This window comes from Venturia canescens, chromosome 2, assembly GCF_019457755.1.
Source record: "Venturia canescens isolate UGA chromosome 2, ASM1945775v1, whole genome shotgun sequence".
NCBI lineage: Eukaryota > Metazoa > Arthropoda > Insecta > Hymenoptera > Ichneumonidae > Venturia > Venturia canescens.
This window is the reverse complement of record NC_057422.1, coordinates 11,205,049-11,230,753: the sequence shown is the minus strand read 5'-3', so window position 1 is coordinate 11,230,753 and position 25,705 is coordinate 11,205,049. Positions and strand designations below refer to the sequence as shown.

The following is a 25,705-nucleotide window of genomic DNA, read 5'->3' as shown; positions in this document are numbered from 1 at the left end:
ATGGAATTTTCGTTACGCGGACACCTTTCCATTAAGAATCTGTTCCCAATTCTTTTATTTCCATGTCAACTGTATATTTTTTTTGTTATTACCGAATTTTTGCGATCTCGGAATTGAATTTTTTCATTCTCAAATAACTTTCTGAAGAAAAATTCAGGAAACATGCATAGGAAAGAGCGCGCGCGCATCCTGCACGTGCATTGGATATAGATATGGTTGAACAGGCATAGTAAAAATCGATTTTTAAAGCCGGTGCTAATAATGCATATCAACAGTGAACACCCGAAGTAACTAAACCGGATCGAAAACGCCATGTGTAAGCGTAATATAATCTATATAAATCGATTCGGAAAATTAATAAAAATATATATATATATGACAAAAGTTCACGTCGAATTACAGCCGTGCTTCTTGATTTTCAAAAAAAAAATATGGAAACAACCAAGTTTGTAATTTGTATCCTTTTTTGAAAAAAAAAACGAATCTGTACATTTTGTTTCGTTTTCTTGTTGATTACTTACCGAAATAAGGATTACGATGAATGTAGTTACTCAGTAAAAAAGAAGCTGCTACCGTGTATCTTGATTAAACTAATAAATCGACACAGCTAGACTGAATTTTTTTAAAATACTGAACGCATAATTTGGAGTTGAACACGTTTATGAAAAAATTTTCACCACTGATACTCCGAAAAACGTGAATTCACAAATACGAATGAGAACAAAGATTGAAAACAAATGAACAAGTTCTTTCTCTCTCTCTCTCCTTCTGTCTATAAATGACCTCTAAAATTCACGACTTTTCATATCAGCGCTCTCTTTCTTTCGTATGCGTAAGTCCTTCTCCTTGTTTTTCAAATTTCTAATTGGCGCTCTCGCTCTCTCTCTCTCTCTCTCTTTCTTCGTTCGAATCTTACGTCGTCGTGTTACCGGTGTCGCGACCAATGGGAACCATTGTTGTTCTACTCTCTCTCTCTTCTCCCCTCCACATATAGTCAAACGCACGTGCAGTCGCGAGCACGTTGCAACGACCAATGAAAATCGATTGGTTAACAAAGAAAAACCGAAGCCTAGATTCCATTGTGTGAGTTCTTCAGTCACATTTGAACGTGAGCATAAGATGGACAGTGCCGAAATATTGCCAGTAAGTATTCCATTCATACTCACATATGTCCGAAATTATATATATGCTCCAAATAATCTCGGTCGTATCAATTGAATCGAGTAAATTGGAGGAAACAGCGAAAAAGTTTAATTCATAACCGGCTTTTTTTTTCAGGAGAAAATGAGTTCAAATGACGCCCCCCCCAAATCTGACGAGCCGGGCAGCAGCTCCAGCAGCTCAAAATCGGAGGATACAATGGCACTTATTTCCAGTAAGTACAAAACAAAAAACCGGCATATTCGCGTATATAAGAGTACGGCATATCATACTTCATATATGTATATATATAATTTTCCTTTGAATACTTGGCGTCGAGCCGCTACCGCGTCTCTTGATATCGACATGAAGTATGAAAAGATATATAATATATAAATCTTTTTATTTAATGTTTCGAGACATGATTATGATCATTTTTGTTTTTTTTTTTTTTTATTTTCAGAAGAAAAAGAAGACAATTTGAAATTGGACGAACAGTTGCGAAAACTTGCTTTGGAGGAATCATTATTATTATCCACCACTTCGACGCCGTCGACGTCATTGACCAGCACTTCGACTCCGTCGACGTCATTGATGTCCGAAAGTCAAGAAATAAGTGAGTAAAAAAAAATATATATATAGTTATAATCTACATAAAAAAATAAGAACAATAAATTAATTTTTACTTAGGAAAACATAGAGGAAATCGAGCGGGACGACGGGTTCAAGAAAGAAGGCGAGTCGACTTTTTGGCCCGAATGTTGTTGGAGATGGGTAATCAACAGTTTCGACGAAGTTTGCCGAGAAGATATTCGCGAGGTGGTCGTCAAGAAAATGGTGGCAATTAAAATAAATTTTGTTAACACTTCGAAAATTACAAATTTATTAATTTTGTTTACATTTAAAAAATTTCAAATTAATTGATTTTGTTAACACTTCGAAAATTTCAAATTTATTGAAATTTATTAATAAATAAATCTTTAATAACAACAATACATTCTTGTTTAAATGGTCAAATTATTTATTTTTTTATTAACATCGTCAAAAATATCTATTCGATACTATTCGAATACTATTCGAAAATCGTAAAATTTTGCACATTTAGATTTTTTTCGAACCGTTATAACTAATTACAAATCCAATTACATCCAAATATCTACTCTTTGAAAACGGAAAAACTGAAAATGTGCTCACTTTTAGTAGCACTTTATTTCAATATTGCATCCGACATGAGTATCGAGTTCTTGTAAGACTGTTTGAAAAGTAGAAAAAGGTTGATGATTTCGTTACGTACGGTTATATTTTGGTTGACGTACAACTCAAGTTCTAGTTTGAAAAACGGGTCCGAAAAAATAGTCGAAAAATAAGCCAGGATTTAATATGCGTGAAATATGCGATCGTTCGACTAGGTGTCCGAATCTTGCGTATGGGGAACAGCCTCGGAGGATGAAAAAAGTAGCGAGATTGTTTTTTCCTATGTTCAATAAACCTATCGTCGTTGTTTTTTCAAATCTCCGGCATATGGCTAATCCACGATCTGAGGTTCCCTGATCGACATTTTATGTATCTTTGATTTCTTCTATTTACCACATATTTCTTTCAAATTTTTAATGCTAAACCAGCGAAAATTCTCGAGTCTGATGAATCCTCTGGAGCAATTTGTAACGAAGCTTTTTACGAATCTTATAGCGGGACAAATCCAATAAAACATGTATGAGCAAGGTTAAAACATGTATGAGCAACTGGCAAGAAACGCTCGTCTGTCATTGACTGAATCGTTATCTGAAACAACAGTATTCATATAATAAAATATATGATGAATTTAATACTCCAAAAACGAATTGTGATTGAATTAATTAAATTTTTTGATGATTTATTACCAGAAATGTGATTGAAACTTGGTAAGAACATGAAAAATCAAGTAAACAAGAGTTTCAATGTAAGAAGTGTTCGCTTAGACATTTAAAATAATTTTAGTACATTTCAGTACCATTTTCGATGGTGAAAAACTATCCGGAAACTCTCACCTTGATCGCTGTCATGCCTTGTATAGGTTAGGTATATTCTATCGCTATCTATCGCTACCCGTTAAGATTTTTTTTTCTCTTCGAGCGAAAGTTCATGGAAGATGCCAAAAAAGCACTATTGTTGGATCATCTTTCGAATAACCATTCTTGTAGGTGGTGCTTTTTTCCAATTGGTCCCAATCATAATTCTCGTTGCCAACCACTATCGCCATCAATTCGTGACTGTGAAATAACTCAAGAACGCGGCCACCACATACTTTGTGGAAGCCCTCGTAAAATGCTTGGAAATGCGGCTCTACAGATTTATTAAGCATGTGATCGACATATAAATTAATAAATTCCATTCTGAAATGATTAAGTAAACAAGAGTTTCAATATAAGAAGCATTCGCTTAAACATTCAAAATAATTTTAGTACATTTCAGTACCATTTTTGATAGTGAAAAGCTATCCGGAAACTCTCAACTTGATCACTGTCATGCCTTGTATAGGTATTCTATCGCTACCCGTTAAGAATTTTTTTTCTCTTCGAGCGAAAGTTCATGGAAGATTTGCCAGAAAAGCACTATGTTGGATCGTCTTTCGAATAACCATTCTTGTAGGTGGTGATTTTTTCCAATTAGTTCCAATCATAATTCTCGTTGCCATCCACCATCGCCATCAATTCGTGACTGTGAAATAACTCAAGAACGTGGCCACCACATACTTTGTGGAAGCCCTCGTAAAATGCTTGAAAATGCGGCTCTACAGATTTATTAAGCATGTGATCGACATATAAATTAATAAATTCCATTCTGAAATGATTAAATAAACAAGAGTTTCAATATAAGAAGCGTTCGCTTAAACATTCAAAATAATTTTAGTACATTTCAGTACCATTTTTGATTCAGTACCATTTTTGATGGTGAAAAGCTATCCGGAAACTCTCACCTTGATCACTATCATGCCTTGTATAGGTATGTATAGGTATTCTATCGCTACCCGTTAAGAATTTTTTTTCTCTTCGAGCGAAAGTTCATGAAAGATTTGCCAGAAAAGCACTATTGTTGGATCATCTTTCGAATAACCATTCTTGTAGGTGGTGATTTTTTCCAATTCGTCCCAATCATAATTCTCGTTGCCAACCACTATCGCCATCAATTTGTGACTGTGAAATAACTCAAGAACGCGGCCACCACATACTTTGTGGAAGTCCTCGTAAAATGCTTGAAAATGCGGCTCTACAGATTTATTAAGCATGTGATCGACATATAAATTAATAATTTCCATTCTGAAACCATTCTGAAATGATTAAGTAAACAAGAGTTTCAATGTAAGAAGCGTTCGCTTAAACATTCAAAATAATTTGAGTACATTTCAGTATTTGATAATGAAAAGCTATCCGGAAACTCTCACCTTGATCACTGTCATGCTTTGTATAGGTATTCTATCGCTGCCCGTTAAGAATATTTTTTCTCTTTGAGCGAAAGTTCATGGAAGATTTGCCAGAAAAGCACTATTGTTGGATCATCTTTGAATAACCATTCTTGTAGGTGGTGATTCTTTCCAATTCGTTCCAATCATAATTCTCATTGCCAACCACCACCACCATCAATTCGTGACTGTGAAATAACTCGAGAATGCAGCCACCACATATTTTGTGGAAGCCCTCGTGAAATGCTAGAAAATGCGACTCTACAGATTTATTAAGCATGTGATCGACATACAAATTAATAAATTCCATTCTGAAATCAGTGAATTATTTTACTTGTTGCTTTGTGTGACTGGAATTTTACTGCCACCCGGAACCAATTCATGAACATGTTCACCAAAAACTTCTCTCGAAATCTCAAAATTCGTCAATTTGTCGTTTAGCTTCGCGCAAAAATACCGAAAGAGAAAAATGATTTTTCACATCACGACGCACCATAACCTCAAAAATGTGAAGATCGTTGATGTTAATTTTGAACGATTGATGAGAATCACGGAGCACAAGCACACTCGCAATTATGGCTTCACAACCATCGTTCTTGATTGAACGTAATACGATGAATGACTTTTTTTTTTTAATTACAAACACTGTGACACTATCCACGTGCTCTCGCTCGATCTCGCTCGATGACGCGCAAGCGAGAGTATGCGTAGACTAGGCGCTGATTTCGCCCGCTGTGCGCACGTCAAAGGTATCGCTGTCTCTGTCGCTCGTGCACAAATGGTGACCAGCTATCGTCGTTCTCGCTCTCTCGCTCGGCAACGCGCAAGCGAGAGTAGCCGCGTGACGTCATGCGCGAATCGTTCTGTTTCACTCGGCACTGCGCAGAAGAGGGGATAGCCGCGTTCAGCGTAGTGCGTGACGTAGAGTGTGACAAAACGTAAGAAATCGTGCAAAGGACGTAAGTCCAAATGTAAACATGCTTAACTTACGCCCCTCTGTCTCTAAGAAAATAAAAATCCCGAAATGATGGATTTTAAATCACTAACGTTACATATCTCAGGATCTACTGGACGGATTTACTTGCAACAAAGACCAATGGAAAGAGAAAAATCGAAAAAAAATCGTCACAAATTTTCAAGTTCTTTTATGAAATGGTTTATTGGTGAAAGCCGTTTGAAAATTCTGTGACGTCATAAAACCGGCATATTCGCGTATATAAGAGTAGCGGCAGGGCTCGCGCTGGCTTTTCTTTTGCGCTGCAGTTTTTCCTTTTAATACTTGGCGTCGAGCCGCTACCGCGTCTCTTGATAACGTAGGAAAACGATATCGAAACTGAAAATAATTCTCACGGGATAATGATTAATTGCAGAGCCAACTTTTTCCAATATATTAGCCCCACATTCCACAAGTGCTTCTCGACATTCGCGGTTTCCCCAATAATTAGACGATTACTGCAATTGCACACAGCAGGATTTACTCTATTTACTCATCATTTGTGCAGTCATTTAATATTTCATCATTTTTTTTCTTGCAGCATGCTTTACACTTCACTTGCAATTCTGTAAAGTTTAACTGAATTTCCACTGTACGATGTGATAAACGAAAAAAACGAACGAACGAATAATTCCTCTACAGAATTCAGCTTCCTCGATGCCATTATTACTTCCATCCACTGATGCGGTTTTCGACTAGTATTATTGAATGCTTCTTCAATAACATGTCAGCTTCAGTTTCACTGAAGCACGATATAAAATTAATGATTTATTGGATATGGACACTATTCCATACCTGGATCGAAAGTAGAATAAACATTGATATATTTTCATAACGTTTTTTCGAATCAACGTCAGCGAATTGGTACAACAAATATTCGTGTAATTCCTTGAAAAATGTATGCTGTGTCTGCGAGAGTATTTCTGGCCTAATTGTTCGTTGTTCGAATTCCAATGTGCGACTACCGTTATCGTAAAGTGACAATTGTTTGACATTTTGCAATCTTTTCTCCCTTTCCCTACATTGCACTAATCCCGATTAAACGAGGCTGAAGAAAAGAGTTGACGATTACAGGTGATTGGCTCCAACTCACGAAAACTGCGTCTCGCTCGACGAAAGATGCACGCATCAATTGGCGTTCATCACCGCCGGTTGAGTGGTAGTACCGAATGATAAAACGTGAATATAATAATCGATCCGTCCTCACATTTCGTTTCGTAGGAATAAAATCGCAAAAACCTGAAACTATGCGAACATCAAACAAACAGTCCGTGCTCGTATAATAACCATGGCCAAATATTATTTCGTTTGAAGCGTCATAGAATCGTCATCAAAAATGTTAACTCGTTGCGATCTAGCTTGAACAGCATTTCTCCACCGTTTATCTAAAGCGGAGTTTAATTTGGTCGCTCCGTGCGTGTATATGCATATTTGTCGTAATTACATATTGATGTGATGAATATGCGTGATGTGAAAATGCCACGGTTACACTGTCGTTCATCCAACGTTCTCGCTAATGCGACGTTTAATTACAGTATTCACGATACACGAATTTCGAATTACGTCACATACGTACACGCTATCTCTGGCTTCAACTGAAATTCTACGCATACATTCATCATTAGCCGAATTCCGAGGTACCTACATATATGCCATTTGGCCCGAGTAATATCAATCGGGGAAACGGTCAAAGCAAAATGCAACATTCAATATCAGTTTTTCATAGCCTATTTGATTATCCATTAAAATCACTTCTCGCCATATCAATATATTGACTGCAAGACCGAATGATATCAGTGTCAATCCCCATGCGAATTAATAATAATGTTGATGAATTGAAATTCGAATAAAATGAAAACTGAAAGAAATACGGAATATTAAACGGGGGCGTGATGAAAGCGACGATATTAAATTTCATCCGTCTTCGAAGAATTGAATATGTATCCAACCATGCATTTTTTATTTAAATCCTGAAGCTCGTCTAATTATTTCTATTGGATGAAAAAAAAATACGCCTCCGCATACATGAATATTTTTCTCGATGATCCCCAATTTATCACCCGTTTTCCAGGGCGTCGACTTGCGTAAATAATGGCTCGTAAACAATGAAAACTTATTGGAGAATCGTATAACGCAGTCGAGACGTTGAAAACTTTTTTTATGGCGCATTTGAAATTTTATTTCTACGAGGGTTCTTTTTTCTTAAACGGCTTTAGCTTAAGATGAGTTGGAAGTTTGTTATAGGAGGGTATAACAATAATAATTTAGAATTTGTCGCTCGAATTTTTCACGTTCTTAAAATTTACGTGTTCCCATAGCTATACATGTCCCCACGCGCACTTATACGCACAGTGCCAATTCACTATTTTATAGCATTGTCGAATAGCAGGAGCGGAAAGATGACGTGGCCGTCTTATCGTACCGTAAAATTGTTGTTGACCGTTATTGAAGGCCATTCAGACGGTTTATAATTCTCTTATTCGAGATTAAATCGCAGATACCACCTCGCACGCAATGCACGAGGAGGACAACAATACTCGATCCCGAGAAGAAAATGTGTTTCTGAGTCACTTTTTATCGGCTTCTTCCTGATATACTGTTTTCCAAATTCATCATATGCTTATAGTTCAATCCAATTATTGCATTTTAATAAGACTGACGTGATTTGACGAATGTAAGGAAATTAACGATGACATTTTTTTCACTCATGGAACTACATAAAAAGATTTATGTGCATTGACACTTCGTGTCTCTGTATTTTATGCTCTGAATTGTGTAAGCCACTCACCAACACTCTCCGCCAAAGGCGAAACGGAAAGCAGATACTCGGGAACCATTTTCATTTTCTGCTTCTGTTTTTCTCTTCACTGTCGTTCTGTATGTTCGAGTAAATTAGAATCTTGTGTTTGATCATCGAGTGTCGGCTTTCGGCTGCGAGGGAGTATTACCGGGCCCTCGGCTTTGTTATGTAATAGACAGAAGTGATGGAATGAAATTCCGAGTGCATTAGACAAGAGCAACGCCAAAGTAAAATCTTGCATTTTCTGTGGTATGGAAAGTTTTGTATGATTTTATTTTATTTACGATTTCATAAGTGGACTGTAGTACGTCTCAATCTCCGCGATGGGATGAGACTATTTTCCGAGTGTATTCAAATGTTTGATGGTAAAATATTCCACGGAACTTAGCTTTGAAGTCTGCTTTATATTGATGAACAAAAGGATTTTCTCTATTCATGCAAGAATCGTCGACCGACGATGAAATTTTTTGCCATATCTGTCTTGAAAGTTGGCAAGCAATATCACACAAAAGATGCTAACTTTAGCGAATTTTTATGAATTCAGTAAAGATCCAATTTCTAGATTCTACTCTATCGCACTGCTCGACGGAAAAACCTTTTGTTTTGTTATCCATAGTTTTTGAATTTGCGATTCAAGTCTTTAAATCGAACACCAATTTTATGGTAGATTATGCCCGAAGGATCGTATTGTAAGGATGTCTAAATTGGATGCATTTTTACTCCATAATTAAATATATAATCACTCTAAATTAAGGTCAGAGTTATTAGCTAGAAATTGTAAATACATTTTTTCAATTTATCTTTTGGCGAATGAAATTACGAGCTATTAATTAATCGGGGTTTATTCAGTCAGTGATTAATTAATTAATCACTGACTGAACCCCAAATTTCATTCGCCCCAGGCAAAAAAATATTATAGTTTTTATGTAAAAAATTGCATTAGGGAGTGCAAAGGAAAAACACAAAGGAAATGGATCAAGAAAAAAGTAATAATAAAAGGTCAGAAGTCTATGACAGGAATGGAGCAAACCAGGAAGAAAAAAGTGCTGAAATAAGCAAATGTAATGTTCTACGAGTGCTCATTACCAATTTCGTTCAATCTTTAACGTAATATATCTTTATTACTAGTAAGACAATCGTCTCGAATTTTTTCTCCAAACCTTCATTATATACTCAATTGTTATTGTGTACTTTTTCGTAAGCTTCACGAGAGAAGCGTTCATTCGTTCGATTCGACAGATAAACGAATTTTTACGCACAGTCCCTATAACCCTGTGTATCTTCATTCTTAAACACGTTTATCGACTACCCATTTAAACTCTGTGTAAATTTCAAGACTTCCTTAAGAAAACCGTTTCGTGCATGAACTACCTTAAGCGCGGTTTAATTCGTCATTTTTCACTGTGCATATAAACAGCTGTTTAATTAAATAATTTTTTTCAACGCTGATACTTCCGGACTCTCGTTCTTTCCAGAATCAACAAATTTTCCCATCAAAGAACTCCATACGAAAGATTCGGTAGACACTTTTATAGTAAATGGAAGACATGCAGGGAACAAAAATACATAAGTGAAAAGTTTGAGCGACTACTTCGGACAGAAGTCGAACATTCAATACCTGCATAAATAAATCTTACTCATTAAATTGCTTGAAAAGTGATTGCAGCTCGCTGCTGACAGTGTGTGAAAGGACTGTAAATGGAGTAGATTCTCGATCGTAGTTTGTTCCTCCCCAGTAGCGCGTCTGTCACCGGGTCTATTTGGTTAGGCAACAGGAAATTAACAAGCTCTTGCCACCCGGTCCCACACACTATCAAAGCTGATTGAGTCAAAGGTAATTCAGATTTCGTCACTTTCCATCGCACCGGTAACCATTCCACCCATTGTGTTTATTTCTTCGCGCCATAGATTTCATTACACGATCACTATGCGGCGAAGCGTTAAAAGATGTACGATTATCGTGAGACACTTTATATTTTTTTAAAGTCTACAAGATTCATTTCCTCGATTGTTTGAAGAACATTTAATAAAGAATGAAAACTTCGAAAATCAATAAACTTTACGTCCTTTTTCCTCGTTCATCGGAGAAAAACTGTCTCCGAGTGAACAAACGTCTCTACTTCGTTTGTTCCTGTTTTTTCTCTTTTATGTCTATATTCATCTATGTACCCGAACTAATCAAAGACAGTGTGACCATCTTCACTGTCAACACGAATCGATAATATGAATAATCAATTCAAAGAATTTACCAAACATTTACCAAACAAAAAGTTTCTTTACCTTATAACATCTTTTAAACACAATCAATAGTAAATTCTGCAGCTAATAATGGAATTTTTTTCTCAGTCACGAATCAAAGATTTCGTCGTGCCCAGAGAGCAAAGTAACGGGTAACAGTAAGTTGTCAGTGACGTTATCTTCCGTTGCCGTGGACCCTGGCGACCAAAACACAAATTGGATTTCACACACCCATTCCTCTTTTACGTATACATAATTCATTCTCTCAGCAATGACATAAAGCTCCGCGCTGAAGTACCTCCCTTGGGGAATACCCCCGTGGACGAGCGCGAGTGATCGATGAAAAGTTTAACGTGAGAAATATGATACGAGCGTTAAATCGTCCGAGAGTTATGGAATTATAAAAATCTTGCGGTGTGCAAGCCTTTTATATACGTATGTATATTATAGCGCGGGTTTCATAATTTCGCGGATCATGAAGCGATTTCGCGAGGTCGGTCATCCGATATTTCACGAGGTAACGATCCGACGATCCAAGCTGGTATTATAGTCACGTTGATGGACTGTACCTAGCATGATCTCATTACCTATAACGACAACGCAATATTCACGTTTATAAGAAGACATTTTTTCTTTTTTTATTATTTTTTTTTTAATAAACATCACGTAGGATCGAGCTTCTTTCCAGCATTTACTTCATCGTAGCTTTAATAATTCCGCAGGCTATCATCAAACATTTCCTATAAAAGCCCTTTATAAAACGTTACGATAGACGCTTACCACCGATTGGCTATTTCCGGCTCATCCGCCGCAGGAGAAACATCCCTCGGTGACTGTCAAGAGGAAATGAGAATCGGAAAAGCAATACTCCTCGTCTTTCTCGGTGATATTTCCAATTCACAGTGGTATATCTGTAGCGAGCTTTCCATATTGAAGCTCTCTCGCAGTCATATTCGATGCAGACAGTGATTAATCTTTGTATCGTTGCTGTATCGCTAAATGGGTTAGTCGCGATAACTCTGAGCGGTCAATCAATGTTTTGCCAATAAAAATTAAAGTTTTATTTTTAAAAACCGAAGGGTTTGACTCTAATGCGCGCGTTTTCTCCAACGTTAATCTGAGTTTAAACTCGGTTCATCTTATCTCGACACTGTATGAAAAAAAATTGAACTCAGTTTGAACCGCGTCGGAGGAAACGACCATAAATGTGCAGTTGTGCACCGAGAACTTGACAGGACGATTTTCACGAGTTGTGTGGATTTTTATAAAAACTTACAAACAACTGTCGAGGTTTTCTACAACGTAAGGTTCAACTGTTCCGACGACTCAGCGAGATCGTAACGTTCCAACGTTCCGAGTATTCCAGTAAAGTAATCGCAATGGGAATTTCACCGAGATTTATTATTCACCCGTATAAGACCTTAATGATCGAAAGCACTCGTCTCCGTTTCACTTCCTCTCTACGTTGACGATCTCGACATCTCTCATAACGAGCAACGACTTGAACCTGAAACCAAGACTCCAGGGAATGTTGGAATATCCTCCTTCGCCATTTTGCGCACACATGCAACTTCCTATACGTGTATATACTCGTAGCAAAAGTTGACATAGTTTGTCTCGCTCACTTTCCCTCTCGCAGTATAGCGCATGTCTTACCAATTCTAAACTGCGTTAATAATGCTCGTTGCCAGCACACACACCGAGGAGCGGAATACGTGCTGAGCGTCCGGAAGGAGCAGGAGGGGAGGGGAGTTTGAACGCGTATCCAACTGGTGGAGTAGCAAAAGCCTCAACCTTTGAAATATAATCCCAACTCGACCTTTGTAGCCGCCTCTCGTACTTCGTTCCTTTCTCGGCCAGAGCAGCTTTTTACTGTGTATTAAATAAAAAATTGTTCTCTTTGGCGATTGTACGTGGAGAAAACTCGCACGTATGACTCTCTCCGAGTGTCAGTGGCACACGGCACTCGTATTCGCTCAAACATATCAGTCCAAACGTCCAGTTACTCCGGCCGATGTGTTTCAGCGTATTCGCATTCGTGCAGGCCCATGGGAACGGAATTATCTTCGTTTTCTGGCTTGCACCAGAGTCCACGGGGTTGGTTGATTCAGAAACTGAATGAGAGTCTGTGCAACGTGACATTTGGATGCAAGTGTCTGTTCGAAGTGGTTGAAACTTTGATGAAAGTTCGTTTCTTTTAATACTTGGCTACATTATTGCTACAAAGGGATCCGAAATTGGACATCAGACATGTGAATTACCTGAAGAATTTGTCAAGCGATCACACTGATGTTTAAACGTGGCTGAAGGACGTATCTCGGGGAATGAGAATTGGGTGGGCGTAAAGTGAATAAAGTGAACGAATAAATGTGCATTTGGTCCATGAAACACGTCTGAAGAATATATTATTACAAGATCCGGACTCGAGAGACTATTTTCGAGTACGAAGAAGTGGCTGGTCGCCCTTGATATATTTCTATTCGTATATGAATTCGAATTTACGAGAAGACTCTGAGCACGTGCGTACTTTCCAATATAAAACGAAGAGTGACGTTTTACCGTGACGGAGCGTTGGCAACGAAGATACACTCGAGACATGAAAGAACGTGCTGCATGAGGGAGAATCAAAGGAGGACTCCTTTATCATCATGCGACGAGCGAGAGCCGTGCTATCATGGAATCCTAGACGGATCGGTGAACCTATCGCGACAGAAGAAGCGCTCACAGAGAGACAGATGCGCTTCGAGCGTCTGTGCACGTATGTACGGACACATGCATTTACAAAATAATCATCGTGCGTTCGAACGGCTCAGCGATCCGGCGGCATTCAATAGCCGCTTTGTCGATTCGAGAGAACGCTTTTTCCAACCAAGGACAGGAAGATCGAAGAGCCATCGCGTGTGTGCCGTTTCTATATACTAAAATCTCACCACTTTGTAGTTTTAGGACAACCTCGAGCAACTATTACTGACCGCGTTCTTATGAAATGCAGTCTGAAGAGTAAAATAATGAGGCTCTTACAAAACTCATGGTTAAACTTTCAATTTACCTTCACATTATTTATTTCAACTTTGTAGTTTGCCAGGATAAACTGTTTTCCAGTAAGTTGCTTCATAAATACTTCACGTGCCTGTGGATTCCACCGACATATAAGCATTTTTAAAAATATCGATCTCCGATTGACTTCCATTGTAGTGGAAAACTTCATTTTGTGCATGGGGTAGCTCTATAGCTGCTCCTTCTGGTCTCTATCTTATACTTTTTACACTGCTGCTGCTGCACAAGTAAAAGAAGAAAGAAATACGGTAGCCCATCTTCTGCACTGACCGTTCGTCTTATGGTTGACTGGCCTCTGATATATAAGACAGCCAACAAATCGCTGCCTCTTGGAGCTCGGTTTGGCCTCGGCGGCGGTTCTTCTCAGCGATCTCCACGTCAACACGTGCACTCCACCCTACTATTATCCGCTCGAGATACTCCAAGTTGCGTTGAATGCCTTTTGCTTCTGCCAGGGATCTCCCTTACCAAGATCTTTCTGCACGATAGTTGTGTTTCTCACATCATCTGATTCGCACGCAAATTAAGGTAGCGACTACATTTTATGATCAGAAGTAGAAGGTGCTTTTTCACGATTGACACTGCGCCAAAATCTTTTTTGTTTTTATTGATCGCTGATCGCTAGCGGAACTATTCAAGCTCCATCAAAGGAGACTGTTTTTCCGGGGTTTTTCATAAATTCCAATGTCGTTTTTCAAGCCCAATGGCAACTAACCGCGGACATTCGTGTCACCGTTTCCAACAATCGATGAACGGAAGTGCCGTACTTTTTCCGTTGTGATTGTTCTTCATTGTTAGCCATCCTTCCAAGAATGTCATTGTGATCGCTTTGGTCCCGGACTTTGCCGAATGCGGGAATCTGTCATTATGTAGTGGTTTTTTTCTCTCTCTCTGTCTCCACTCTCTTTTATACGAATTCTCTCGAAAGGTATACACAATTATCGGAGTTCATTCTAGACAATGCTGGTCTTAAGGTAGACGCAGGTGAAATTGGTTGGAAATAAAAACCGAGGGTTTTTGCGGGGTCCGATATAGAACAATGTCAACCTTTTTCTGTGGGATATTCGTGAAATGAACGACTGGTCGTTTCCTCTTCCCAAGACCTGAGGCTACGAGTACCTCGATCGGTAGTACGTACACGGTTACTACCGAGGGTTGCAATCGTCTTGGTTAACGTCTGTTTCTTCTTTCGTTAAAAGATTGAAGATCGGATAGCGCGTGAGGATTGAGCTCGTTTCACTTTATTTCTGATGCTCTCTACGATGAAATATAAAATCGAGGAGCTCCCACTAAATTGAGTGCTACGAGTGGATAGTGCTCGAAGGGTTGTTACACTAAAGTAAGGTTAACGCTTATCGACTCATCACAAATGACTAAGTTTATCGTGAATGAGGTAACGACATTGGGAAAATTGCTGACACCCGTGACACGTACCTATTCATATGTATTCATATTTTTGCGATACGATCGCGGCCTGGAGCACTTTGTTCGAGCTTTCCGTTTATCTTTTGTATTATATTTTCCATGGGCATTTGTGGACGCTAGAACTTTCGTCATGGACTGTGTTGGGGCAGCAGCAACACATATCGAGTCTTTTCTCGCTGAGCCGCATATGGATAAGCTTTCGGCCACGTAGACACTTTGAGTTTCGCATTTACTTCAAATTCCGTATTTTTCCCCGGTATATAACGCCGTTTTCCGTATGACCAAGAAAATATATTCGCTCTGTTGGAATAGCTTTCGGTACCATGGACGTTGTAAACGAAGTCGTTCGAGAGATCCTCTATGGACGTACACCGCACAGCGATGTTCGATATCCTGCACGGGCTAGAAACGCTATTGAGTGTAATCTAAATATTATGGGGGCCCATGATATCGAGGAATTGCAAACGATTTTGTGAAACTACGAGACACGCGTGGAACACACGCGAATATGATTCGTCACGTGGGTTGTTTTTCTTTCTTCGTGCTTATGTCCTCATTTTTTCCACATGTTTATTATAAAAATAATAGATAATAGATCGTAACAAGACTATATCAATCGTTCTAATTTATTGTTATTCGGAGCATCACCTTCTCAGAACAATCTTATCACGCCACACGCATTACCCCCTACGACGTTTTCATTGTTGAGTAAACGTGGCTTGAGGACAGCTTCGATATGCTTCTTCGATAATCTTATAAAAATTTTCCAGTTCGATGGTCACGAGTTTCTAAGAATTGACTAACGTTTACAGAGCACTTGTGCAGCAAAAATCGAAATTGTATCAACAGACCCTGACCACTCGATGTGATATTTGCTCTGCCATCTGATGATGTACAAAAACATTGATTACGTACAGATTAATCGACAGATCAATCAATGACAGAGAGAATAAATGATTAAGCATGGGTCACTTTTAATCAAAATGATCCATACAAAAATAGAAATACGAAAAAAACGTTATTGTTCACGAATATTTATATTATCGTAAAACACTTGTATTTATAACAGAAAACAGCTTCTCTGATAGTCGTTATCGGAAAAAACAAACATTTTTGCGAGATCGCTTCGGCCTTGTGACCACGATCGATGATGGAAAAGTGATGTCACGCGATTCTGAATCTTTCCACAAATCTGAGCATGCTGCTCGATAACGACTCGCAACAACGAGAGAATCTAAGGTATAAATAGTGAAGCGAATGGAGCGATCGATATCAGTTTATTTTGGAACTTAATACCTCGTTCATATTATTGGTGATACAACGATTTACATCCAATCGATTCAACATGAGGTCCCTGGCTGTTGTAGCTCTCTGCTTCTCCATGGTCATACTTACGGCTGCAAACGATTTGACCGCTGGTGAACGCCAAGAGGGAGATGTTCTTGTAGCATCGAGAAACCTGATTCGGGTGAGTTATTGATTAAGAATAATCCAAGCGCTCGTACTACATGCCATCCACAATCACAAAGTTCTTGTCGGACGAGGCCGGTCTGTTAATCTTCAGCAAACTAAAATCATTATTAAATCGGAAGTTCGGAAGCAAACCAATTGAAACAATGTTGATGAATGATGCTCCGGTGAATATTTCATTTCTACCATCATCGACAACACTCGCCCCTGATGAGACCTCAATGGAGTGCTCCAGTCTTCCAATCATATTAAACGCGAGGAAACTTTGTCTCACAGCGCGCAGTACCGGGGAAGCCGATGATAGCACAAACCGGATTCAATACCGTGGGGCAGATAACTGCTGTGCGCGCTGTCAACGCTCCCGGTTCAAACGCAGTCGTGGAGATCGTTAAAGGTGGTCCCGGTCAGTCGAACGTCGTGGTAACAGCAATGAGTGCTCCCGGAGAGGGAATTGACGTTAAAGTTGATATTTACGCTACCGAACCTGCTGGTGGCAGCGCAGAGGAGCCCGCGTCTTCTTAAATAACACTGTCAAGGCTGGGCCTGGTTCATCTCCACTCGAAGTTAATCCTTCGATACGTTATTAACTTTGAGGATATTAATGCGACGATAAAGGCATTGAAATTTGAAATTCACACAGAATGGAAACTTCGGTACTCAATTCTGACATCGAATAACGAAGTATTGTAAGATGATATAATAAAACACGTGAACGCAGTAATTGAATTAATCGTCTACGAGAAACCTGCGCGAAAATAGAGCCAGAGATATGTTGAAGCACAAAATAAAAAAAGAGGGAAAAAATGTGTGATTTTTCTTTGGTAGTTAACTTACGATGCGACTCCCATAAGAGTCTGGAGGTAAATTTAAAGCGCACATTTTCTACGAAGCGAAACTCGTGCACCCGGCGAGAGTGTCCTCCTATCTCTCTTATTCTCTCCGTCTCCTCTTCGTTTTTTCATCTCTTTTGGCCAAAGCTCATAGTGCCGAAGCGGGCTCATACGTTACCTTATCCAAGAGCATTACAAAGATCTTCGGATATGAAGTCCGGGTGCGCATCCTTTTGCCTCGGCGTATAACGTCGCAAGCGAGCGCGTTTGCACGCTCGGCTAAATAACGAACGAGGGCCGCGTCAGAGCAAAAGTATATAATGCATGCTCGACCTGTGCACTTATATACGGCACCTTGTACATTTATCCAATAGACGATAATGTACAACTGTACGTGGATGTATCTATATCCATAATATCTATGAAATTATCGGTAAGCTTGCGCGATACGGAGAGAGAGTGAGAGAGACAGGCAAGGGAATCTTGTGCATTGGAATTCGGTGAGCCTTGAATCGAGCGTGCATTAAACGAATAGCGTGGTATGTGTTAAATCCATAAACATCTCGTGGACCTGAGGTGACCCATAATCGACGAGGTTTAGGTGCGTCACATAGAAATCCGAGTAATCGGTTAGCGCGCATGGATCCAGCTCACCGTATGAATCTTTCTTCCCATTTGCATGTATCCGCGTCCCTTGGTACAGGCCGCCAGGAAAGTTGGATTTGAATAATCACACCAAAACCGATATTCAACAGGAGTTTCTTTCTTAATCGCGACTACTTTCGAGTAAAAGGATTTATGGTAGACAGGACTTTGCGATATAGGAATGAAATTAAGAGTGGCTAGTGTCATGCATCGGAATTTCTCGACTGGGGCATGAATTCCAGAGAGAGCGTTTCCCTTTATTTTAAGTACGGGGGGATTAGAGAAGCAGATATGAACATCGACGAGCATAAACCGATATGTCACGAGTGGAGGAAAGCGTGGAGAGGAAGAAATTTGTGGATTTCTCCCAGTCCAATTTCCCCATCAATCCGCCTTGTAAATTTTCCCATTGGATTTTACCGCACTCTATATGCGGATAATTCTCGTGTACACCTCTTCACCTCGCGTATACATCCTTCAGCCATGCTACATCCAACTGGTATTGCAAAGATCTAAACTTGGATGTCGCTATTACATACAGAGGATGTACGTTTGAAACGTTGTATGGAAGGTACAGACGACATGGCACGCGCACTAGTAAACATATCGTGTCGTATATGCACGTAACCGTAGAAATCGACGCTGCCCTCGTGGGGGTGCCTATAAGGTATGCCACCTCAACTTCGCTCCTCTCCTCCCCCCTCCTCGCCGCCTTCCGCCACCTTCTCTCAGCAATACACATGCGCCAGGTGCAATAATTGCGGCAATCTCTACCATTTCTCATTCTACGTACTGCACAAGCGTGACATGTAGTATGCCCGATACGTACGCGTGCATGCTGCTCTCAGTAGTGTGAAATTATACGCCTCATGCGTTACTCCTCTGCCAGAGCACTGTAGGAACTATTCCATCTCTCTCCTTCTCTCTCTTCATTTTCTCCTGTTTATCTCTCTCTCTCTCTCTCTCTCTCTCTCTCTCTCTCTCTCTCTCTCTCTCTCTCTCTCTCTCTCTCTCTCTCTCTCTCTCTCTCTCTCTCTATCTCTCTCTTCACTAAAGTGTATATAGCATCGCCATGGCCGCATGCTATATAACTGATTCTGCATCGTGTTTCACCCGCGCCCTTACTAATACAATCCTGGGACTACTATTACCATCACTACTGTAAATTATACTTCAGCCGCCATAACTATACGTGGCTGGAGCGCGTATACGTGTATGACTGTTTCACGATTAACGACACTCCGTTAAGCTCGTGTGCTATACGTTACCCGAACATTGAAATCGTCGAGGCAATTGTCCATAAGAAATTCTCGCTCCAACAACACCGCCGAGCTCAAATCGATATTTATTACTACCAAATGTATTTTATGTACCTGGTATGTTATTTGAACAACGAAAAAAACGAGCTCCGCTCTAACTCACGCTCTGCAGCCTGTTCACACGAGCTTTTAATCACTTGGAATTTCATAGCTCTATACCACCCGTTTTATATTCCATGCGTACTTCGCTCCTCTACCAAAATATCCAATATATTCACTCTTTCGTATCAACAAATACACTTTTCATGGAATATCAATGGGTGAGAGAATCTCCAAAGAATTTTCGGGCATGGTTCAACTACCATTGACATGGTACGTCGAACAAATTAAGGGTAACTGCCAAAATATGTGGCATTTGCAATACTTTTATGATAATGTGACGTAACAAATTTACCAACTCATGCAGTTGAATGAAAAATCATTCATTTGGATACCAAGTTTAAGACATCGACGGAAATTTCAGTCTCTCATGTGAAATTCAATATACACACCATATTGAGTGTTTTAATTTATATGAGAATTTTGCAGATACGTTTTAATGAACTATATTACGATGGTTTTTAACTAATACATCGGCATATAAATTCATCACTGGCAATGGTACGCTAAAGCTACGATCTGACAAGGATTTTTATTAGTAATTGAATGAAAAATATGTGCATGTGAATGAAAAAAATTCCACAGAATTTCATGCATATTATAAAATAACAAGTTTCCTAATTATCGTTGGCTGATCTGAATTTTTACGAATTATATCCGCATTGAAGTTTTCTATACACGATCATTAATTATAATACAGAAATGTAGTATAGATACATACATAATGAATGCAATGGAACAAAAGTGGATTTACCTAATTCTTGAATATGCTTTCTGTGAATTCTATGCTTTGGGCTCATGTTAAAAAAAAAAAACATAATTTATAATTACGAATTTACTGGAGCAAATGCGCACAAAGTATTTGAGTGCTGTCGGAAGCCTCATTGCGAAGACACGTTTGAAAAATTCGTTATTCGTTTTTTCATAAAAATTCGTTTAACCCAAAAGTGATATTAATCGTTAATTAGCATAATTACACACATTTCATTAGGATAAAAACAGCATCGGAACGATTCTAGCCGGAGCTTTGATGCTCCAATTTCCATTATGCTGATGTTCGGTAAAAAAAATCGGATTAATGCGTCAATAAATATGTTCCTACATTGAACCGTCGGAAGCGAGAATATCAGAACAAATCGTTGAACTTTGAAATTCCTTTTCCGATTGCGGTTCGTTGCAATTTCGTACGTATTCGAGTGCATTATGGTTTTTCAGGTCATATACCTTAATTCAGTAAAAGCAATACATACTTTTATGCTGTGCCCATTATCATGAAATCAGAGAAGCGTGTGCTATACTGGAACTGAGCAAAAGTTCGCTTAATACCTTAGTATATTAACCAATGAATATCATTCGTGTATTACTCCAAGTTTCATTTTGTATATACGTGGAAAATGGTGGTAACAATCGAGATAGCAATGAAAGAAGGAGAGCAGTCTAGTTCTTGCTCGTATAAATTCGATTTTTCAAAGAATTTAAGTCACACACCAACACGTTTGCACTTATATTCATATACGAATATATACGAGCACAATAGTAAAAAGTTAACTCGTACATGGTAGAGAAAGTAGAAATGGAATAAGGAAAGTTTTCATGCTAGTACGTTGAGAACGCACACGAAAAATCTTAAGAACCCGCCACGGCGAGTTGTATGAGAAGACTGAGAAGGGGGTGAATCGGTGAAGTGGTGAATTCGCGGACAGCACAGCAGCAAAAGATATTCCCAAGCTGAGAAGTTGCCTGCTATTTCAATGTGCCCACCTCTTGCGGAAAAGTCTCACGGTTATTTTCAGGCATACGTCGCAGTAGTGGTTTTGTGTGTATATTTTTACCTTTTATTTCGTGTCGTCTCGTTCAAAAGTTAACTTTTTAATTCTTTCGACGCGAATCAGATGAAAAAGTACGATAAGCGGGAATGCAGAGTGCAAGTTTTTCGATAGAAATTAAACAGATAAAATGCACGAGCGATATGGTGAGCTTGGACAAGAATGTTCGCAGCAATCAGAGTTACGCTGGGGATGCGAATTTGTCTCACTGATGGCTCAGAGTTTGGTCCAGAAGTAGCCCATGTGGCATTGGCGATACGCGCACTGTTAATTATTCGTTGCATACACGAGCAAACTCGGAAATCTCGCTCCCTCGGGCAGATATAACGTTGTGGATAATTACCTACAGAACGTCCAGTTTTAATTAGACACGTGTGCGCCCATGCGTTAGAGAGAGCGGATCCCCGGTGCATGTGTATTGTTTGTTTTTACACATTTTCTCGTACACATAAGCACAGACGAAGGAATAACCAATGGGGAAGGCGAGCCGGGTATCGAAGGGATGTATCCGCCGCTTGTGTCGCCTTGACGTGAGGAGGCCGTTAGGAAATCATCGAGGCATCAAACAAAAGGGGAAAGTTTGCGTTAACTCTATCCAAGTGATATAACTGAAAGCTGCTGGTCGCAGGGTGACTTTCCGTTACTTAACCGTTGGCTGTGGAGAGCAACGCACCCCCGATCTTATTCTCGCCCTCGCTGCTGTGTGTATCAACACTGTAAATGGAAAGGGAGATACTCACAGCCCGGAACTAAAAGGGTCGCGATGAGCGAACCAGCCGTAAATAATGGAGGGGGTGTCTAGCGCGCAGGATTTACTGATTGCATCGACAGGTATCTGCGGCGGGGATCCACACTTATCGACTCTGTGATGAAGTTGCTCTGCCTGGAGCGATACTCGCTCAATCAGGAGCTAATTGCTCCTCGGTTTCTTCACTCCAGTTCATTGTATTTTTACCGTTACCAATTGTAGTGAGTATTGCATTGACGTCGAAGTAGCTAGCAAACTGGCATACGTTTTTTCCAATCCGTTTGTCTCAATAACCGTACAATCCTCTGGGAACATTTTTTCCACTTCTCTGGTTCATGTAACCGTTTGAACTTCCGAAGCTCCATACTTCCGGAAGACAAAGCGTTTCGCGCCACCTTCTTCATCATCCGTAATTTCATTTGTGGAAGAATTATCGGCCGGTTTCTAAAAAGCTTCAAGATCGTGGCCAGATAATTCGTCCCTTTCTGTGCTATCCAATTTGTCGAGATATTCATATTTATACTTTTTCTATTTTATCTCATTATCACTTGAATGTTTTCAACACGTAAATTATTTTGTATGAAGATTATCGCAGATGAGGATTCATAGAATGGAGATAAAAATCGATTCCGCTCATTTTCGTAGTTAAAAATACTTTTAACGCGAAAGAATAGTCCCCATTCCACATTGTTCCTGCCCCAAGCCATAGTGCGGACTCGGAAAGGAGGCGCGGAGAACTGCGCGTGGAAAAAAACAGTTCGATATACGAGGTAAGTGGATGAGTTAGATACATGGATATCGGTATCGGAAAACTGGAAGCAAGAATAACCATTAACCGATATGATAACATTTTTCTTCTATCGAAGAGTGGGCGAGACTGCCGGAAGCCCGGAGAGAAGAGATGCATGGGAACTCGAGATACTGGATGTTCCTTCCGGGAACATCGAATACTCCTTTCCCGGAGCGCGGAGAGGGGGAGTACAAACGGGAGAGAGGGAAGCCGCGAGAGCGAAACAGGTGCAACGGGGGTTTACGGTTGCAAGGCGCCCTCGGGCTTGTGTATTTTCCGACGAACTTACCTATCCTAAATGGCCCCCAAGCTTCTAGAACCGTTACATGCTTGTGTTACTTCGGAAAATGTCGTAGCTCCGGAGACGCATCCGCCGTATTTGAATAAGATATTAAGAAAAGCTTCGAGCAGGCAACGAAGCTTCCGTCCCGTGCAGTTCAGCTCGCTCTGTAGTCGATGCTTTAGCTTCTATATACATGCGCAAACATATATGTGGAAAACCTTCTTGGGGCTGGGCTGTGTCTCGACGACTACGCGACGGTACGACACAGGCTCTCTATCCTTTTATCGACGAGTAGGTTAGTTCGTTCAAAATTTCATGCCAGAGACTTTGTGACTACTATAAGAAGAAGAAGAAGAAGAAGAAGAAGAAGAAGAAGAGAAGAAGAGCTGAGCAGACAAGAGAAGAGAGATTCGGAATCCCTTGCCGAGTTTTCTCATCGAAGGTTACAGCTAAATCCCCTTTTTTCTTTTACAATGACAACACTGACTCGCACGTCGAGCACATGCTCTCGCGTATTCAAGTCAAGCGAGTTTCGGGGGACTGCTGATTTTACGGCTTCGTAATTCGAGACTGGCGTTTGTTTTCAATCATTTTTAAAAAAAACCTTCCACACACGTATATATGTCTGGCCGTTAAACCAGCACACGTCCGTTACACACGCCTCAATAGCTGCGGAAATTCTCGTGTTGTTTTTTTCTCTCCTTTCCGCGATCAACGCTTTCCCGCTTTCTCTTCGCTTCGGCCTCTCGATCCCTCCTCACCGCCGATGGATTTTTATTCGGACTGTTGCTTTTTTCCTCCTTTTTTAATTTCACTTTACCGAAATCGAATGCCAGCGGAATTGGCGTGTGCGCACAACCGAATCGAACGACAGTCAGAGAGAGATGGATTCGATAATAATAATTAAAATCGTTCGGTCTGGCAACTCAGCGGTACACAAATGAAGGTGATGGATGTGCGAGATAGACATTTTCGACCGTATCGCAGCCTCTCATACGTCCCCCATGCGCGTTCACCCTCGACACGGATCGCTTATTTTTCCTTTTTCTACCATTTATTTTTCATATTTACCGAATATTTACAGAGGGCACCTTGCAAAAAAAAGATCAATCGAAATAACGTGTGTTTTCAAGGCTAAAAATTTGTACAAATAACGAGAACGTTTGCCTCCCTCGCCTCTGGGAAATTGATTCGTCTGAAAAGTTTAGCCAAACGAAGCCTCTTTTTCCTCCACGGATTTGTGTTCTGCTACACGCATCACCTAACTCGTATATCCTATATTGCACGTAACTGTCGAAATAATGAAGTTGTTTGAATATGAAAAAAAGTAACGTAGTTTTTCCCATTTCACGAATACCGACGACCCATCACGGTCTATTCAATTTCGACGTCGCAATTTTTAACCAGTATTTCGTCTCTACGTCACTCGCTAGCGATGCTTCATCCCGTAAGCAAGTTATCGTGAATTTTTCTAAAGTCGAACCAGCACTGACATATCACCGTAATCAACTCAAACGAAGCCTTTTTACGAACCAAACTGATCCGAATACTGTACTTGCTACTCACTTCGAAACTGTAAAATCTATGACTCTCGGTGACCTGAGAAGTTTTCGTAATCATTTGAAATTGTGAACCAAAAGACCATGGAATCGTTTTTGGCCGTATTCTTCGATGCTGACAACAACGCCATCAGCAATTATGGCGAGTAGATCGAAGATAAAAATGACAGGGACGTTAGCTTAAAGAAATTTATAGCCGAAACTTTTGTTGCTTTCTAGGTTTATTTTCACCCGGGAATTCTAGAATTAATGCGCGACATCGTCGATACTGTAGTGCCCTCGGAGCCCCCGAATGTGTTCGATAAAGTTCACTTATTGTGCCGGACTGTTATCTCGTTGAATATCCAAATGAAGGCTCAAGTGCCAATCGGCGAGCCCTTATCGTTTTCACTCTGTAGCTCGTGCCAAAACTACGAAGGACGCGCATCATCCGGATCAGTGTCAACAGGAACTGACGACTATCAGTGAACGCTAATGACTCGTTAGGGGCTCATACGAATCAAAACAATCGTCCGATAGGCTAGAGCGTTCAGTATCTTCGTTAACGACTATAACCAATAACGTATTTTACATGTGCGCGATACAGTGTATACAGGTAGTACCCGTATGTCAAGTCGACCGATAATCCTGCGTGGAATTATTTGCAATTCGCCGCACGGTGGACTTCCGTTCACTACTATCTAGTGCACGATAATTCAATCATCTCTTTCAACACCCGACGTCATTGTTTGATTGAAATCTTTCTATTCAGACAATAAAATTAGCTGGATTACAACATGAAAAACTCAGCTTTTGTCTCTGTACATGAGAAGTTTTGAAAATCATTTTTTTCAAAAATTTATCAATCCAGCTGGTCAGAACTTGGTCAAATTTTTTTTCTACTTTTCAATCTTCAACGATTTCTTTTTCACTCACCACATTATTTCTTTATTTTTTTACTTAGATATTTGATATTGAGTAGAAGATCTATTCTTATATCAACGTAAAAGAAAACGTGTCAGTTTCCCATAACTCCCAACCGTTCTCACAACTTTGAAAGATTG

The 25,705-nt window shown here is 39.9% G+C and overlaps 1 protein-coding gene and 1 long non-coding RNA gene across 3 annotated transcripts; one reads left to right on the top strand and one right to left on the bottom strand.

Annotated features, from left to right (window-relative positions):
- Nucleotides 1–2,064: 2,064 nt before the first annotated feature.
- On the bottom strand, nucleotides 2,065–5,264 carry LOC122406583 (uncharacterized). Of its 2 annotated transcripts, none has more exons than XR_006260014.1 (6): nucleotides 4,914–5,264; nucleotides 4,562–4,840; nucleotides 4,097–4,447; nucleotides 3,595–3,960; nucleotides 3,168–3,512; nucleotides 2,065–2,922 (listed from the first exon to the last, which is right to left on the bottom strand). It is a non-coding gene; the product is annotated as an uncharacterized lncRNA (long non-coding RNA). The 2 variants fall into 2 exon arrangements; XR_006260015.1 differs by having other exon boundaries at nucleotides 4,562–4,825.
- Nucleotides 5,265–16,356: 11,092 nt separating this feature from the next.
- On the top strand, nucleotides 16,357–17,280 carry LOC122406127 (uncharacterized). Its single transcript, XM_043411369.1, has 2 exons — nucleotides 16,357–16,561; nucleotides 16,840–17,280. The coding sequence occupies exons 1-2, from the start codon at nucleotides 16,439–16,441 to the stop codon at nucleotides 17,083–17,085; spliced, it is 369 nt and encodes a 122-aa protein (XP_043267304.1). The 5' UTR covers nucleotides 16,357–16,438; the 3' UTR covers nucleotides 17,086–17,280.
- The last annotated feature ends 8,425 nt before the right edge of the window (nucleotides 17,281–25,705 follow it).